This window comes from Suricata suricatta, chromosome X (genome assembly GCF_006229205.1).
Source record: "Suricata suricatta isolate VVHF042 chromosome X, meerkat_22Aug2017_6uvM2_HiC, whole genome shotgun sequence".
Classification (NCBI taxonomy): Eukaryota; Metazoa; Chordata; class Mammalia; order Carnivora; family Herpestidae; genus Suricata; species Suricata suricatta.
This window is the reverse complement of record NC_043717.1, coordinates 110,673,786-110,676,508: the sequence shown is the minus strand read 5'-3', so window position 1 is coordinate 110,676,508 and position 2,723 is coordinate 110,673,786. Positions and strand designations below refer to the sequence as shown.

Below are 2,723 nucleotides of genomic sequence, written 5' to 3'. Positions count from 1 at the left end.
GTGTGTGATTCACGAACGTCTCCCGTCCAGATTACGACCCAGACAGGCGGCAGTCCATGGAGATGAACACACGGATGCCAACAACTAGTCAGAGGAGTTTGATCGGATCGAACGAATAGTTTAGACTAAGGGAACACGTGAGTTACCCTGTGAACAGATATTGCCTCCGGATTGCAAGTGGTAGATATGAGAAGCCAGCTCGGAAAGTAAGGCTGATTTGTGTCCTGAGCAGTCACATGTTTTGCTGAAATCCTGAGAGAACAGAAGGAGCTCTTTGCTCCTAGGACAGCACTTCTTTGGATTGCTTTGCTCTGCACGAATTCAAGGGTCAGTCTCCTGTGATTTTGAAAAGGCAGGTGGATTATGCCCTTTGTGTATATAGGTGAACCAGGCACATCTTTTTCAATAATTGTAAAAGTATTACTCCGGCGGGCACACGTTCAAGCTGACATTTGGTAAACTCACTGTATTTTACGGCCCTGTGAGCCATCAGTAGGCATAGAGTTTCGGAGGCAAGGTACTTAACGTATGGCCTGGGGCAGCTGGGTGGTTCCATGGTTAAGCATCAACTTGGGTCCGGTTAGGATCTCCACAAGGTTCGTGACTTTGAGCCGAGGTGGGGGGGGGGGGGGCTCTGTGCTGACAGCTCGGAGCCTGGAGCCTGTTTCTGATTCTGTGTCTCCTTCTGTCTCTCTGCCCCTCCCCGGCTCCCGCTCTGTCTGTCTCTCTCTTTCTCTCTCAAATATAAGAAATAAAACATAAAAACAGTAACAAACCTTTATTGCGTTCGCTTACTTGTCCAGAAATGAAGACAACACTACGACTGTACCGCTGATTCCTCCTACCACGACTAGTACGCACGCTACTGTTACTAGGACTACTACTAATGGAAGTTCTTAGGACTCGATGAGGAAATATTTGTAAATGTGTATAATATATCTAAAGTGCAGAGAAAAGGACCAGGCATGATATGAGAGTTTGTCGTCATGATTATCATCTTGGATACTTCTCAAACTCAATGAAAATACAGAGGAAAATATGTCATATAAGCAAAGATTTTGTAAACTGTAATTGCTACAATAACCTATACAAAATGATTTCTTTTTCTTGATGAGTTAATTTCGAAACGCATGTTCCCTTCTCCTGCCTTAGGGGTTTTAAAAACCCAAAGGGCTTTTCTGAAAAGTCGAAACATCAAAACAGGAACCCCAGAGCACAGCATAAAGAGGAAACGGCGTCCTAAAACGTGTCCTCCTCACAGGACGGGCGCACAGCCTGTCTCCTCCCGGCGCGACCCTGTGACAGCACTGTGGTCTTCGCCTGCTGCGGGAGAGGCTAGAAAGCTCTCTGTGGGCTCGCTGCGGGGCCAGGGCTGCCAGCCCCGGCTTGGGCCTCTCCTTCCCCCACTCAGGCTTCCAGAGCCTCTCTCCCAGGGCACAGCTGGCCCGAGCTCGGAAGCCCTGGAGAGCCACTCGGTCAGGCCTCTCCAGTGTGCAGATAGAGAAACCGAGATCCAGGGGAAGGAGAGGCCCGGGCGCGGTGACACGGGAAGCCGCCGAGAGGAGGGTCTCGGCGTTCCGACTCCCAGCCAGTCTCTGCCCTTTCCGCAGCGTCTCCTGGCCTTTGTCACAGCACTTGCTTTCCTGCGGTCGCCTCGGAGCAAACGGGCGCACAGCTAGGACTCCGAGGAGGACTGGGATTGCCACACTATTTATGTCCAGCCCACATATTGGCTTCGGTTTAGACTCTGCGGCCCAGGGTCGAGAAAAGATACTGTCCATATGCCATTATTGCAGCTAGAAAACTCACCTTCACGAACAGCTCAATTTCTGGGTCTGCCATCTTTCCCTTTTCCCTGCCGGTTGTCAGCCCCCCGCCGCCTGCAGAGTCCCAAGGACTCGTGTTTCTTCCAGTTTTGTCTGAAGGCTCAGATAAAGGTGGTCCCTTAAGAGGAGAGTCTGCTTTGTAGGAGACTGAGTCAGAGCTGGGGCCGGTCTCTCTTCTGAAGAGGTGTGGTGCCGAGACTTCTCGATGCTCGAGAGCAGCTCTTGAATTTATTTTCCTTCTTCCTCTTGACTTAGCATTTGCAACAAGGAGGAGCTGAAGGGGTGCGTGTAAACTGGCTGGCTACAAAAGTGGGGCTGTTTCCAGAAGGGCTCCAGTGCCATGAGTCAGCCTAGGAAAAACACATACACGCAAACATGCACATGCAGGGCTGGCTTCTACAGATCACGCGGACCACATGTTCTCTAGAGCCTCCTTTGGAGTCCTGGGCTTCATGCCCAGAAAAAGGACTCCTATTGCTGTTCCTGTAAACTGACGACAGCAGAAAGCTTTTCCAGGAAAAGGGCCAGAAATGGCTTGGGTTGTCTCGTTGAAAAGGATGTTTATCTAATGGTACCGTCTAAAAGAGGGTGAAAAGAGAGTGTACTTCATCAAATGTCTCCACCCCAATTTCTACCGCTCACACAGCCAGATTTCCCTTCTGGCTTATCGCCTTCACTCCTCTTCTATAACCAGGGAGCGCCCACCGGGTTGGTGGAGTGCGAGGGCATCCTGCGCATGCCCCGTCCACGCTTATTTCTGGGACATCTGCACCGGGACAGAGCCCTTCCTGGCTTTGCGCTCTGTACCGGGAGCAGTTCGGGATCTCTGCTTGTCAGCCTTGGGAGGGGCAATACAGTATCCACGCCGACCGCTTGGTGTCTGCTGTATTTCTGGCA

At 51.1% G+C, this 2,723-nt stretch overlaps 1 protein-coding gene and 1 long non-coding RNA gene across 9 annotated transcripts in view; one reads left to right on the top strand and one right to left on the bottom strand.

Annotated features, from left to right (window-relative positions):
- The window catches only part of LOC115283277, an 11,408-nt gene extending 9,151 nt beyond the window's left edge, over positions 1-2,257 (bottom strand). The window contains exon 1 of the long non-coding RNA XR_003904981.1: positions 1,810-2,257. This is a non-coding gene — a long non-coding RNA (uncharacterized LOC115283277). The remainder of the gene's footprint in view (positions 1-1,809) is intronic.
- F8 (coagulation factor VIII) overlaps positions 1-2,723 on the top strand; it is a 128,234-nt gene that overhangs the window by 99,921 nt on the left and 25,590 nt on the right. The window contains exon 23 of one of the 8 annotated variants that reach the window (XM_029929520.1): positions 31-675. The exons of the other annotated variants lie outside the window; for them this stretch is intronic. Within the exon in view, the coding sequence (XP_029785380.1) occupies positions 31-66 (36 nt within the window). The 3' untranslated portion in view covers positions 67-675. Of the gene's footprint in view, positions 1-30; positions 676-2,723 lie in introns of those variants that run through there. 8 annotated transcript variants of the gene reach the window in all.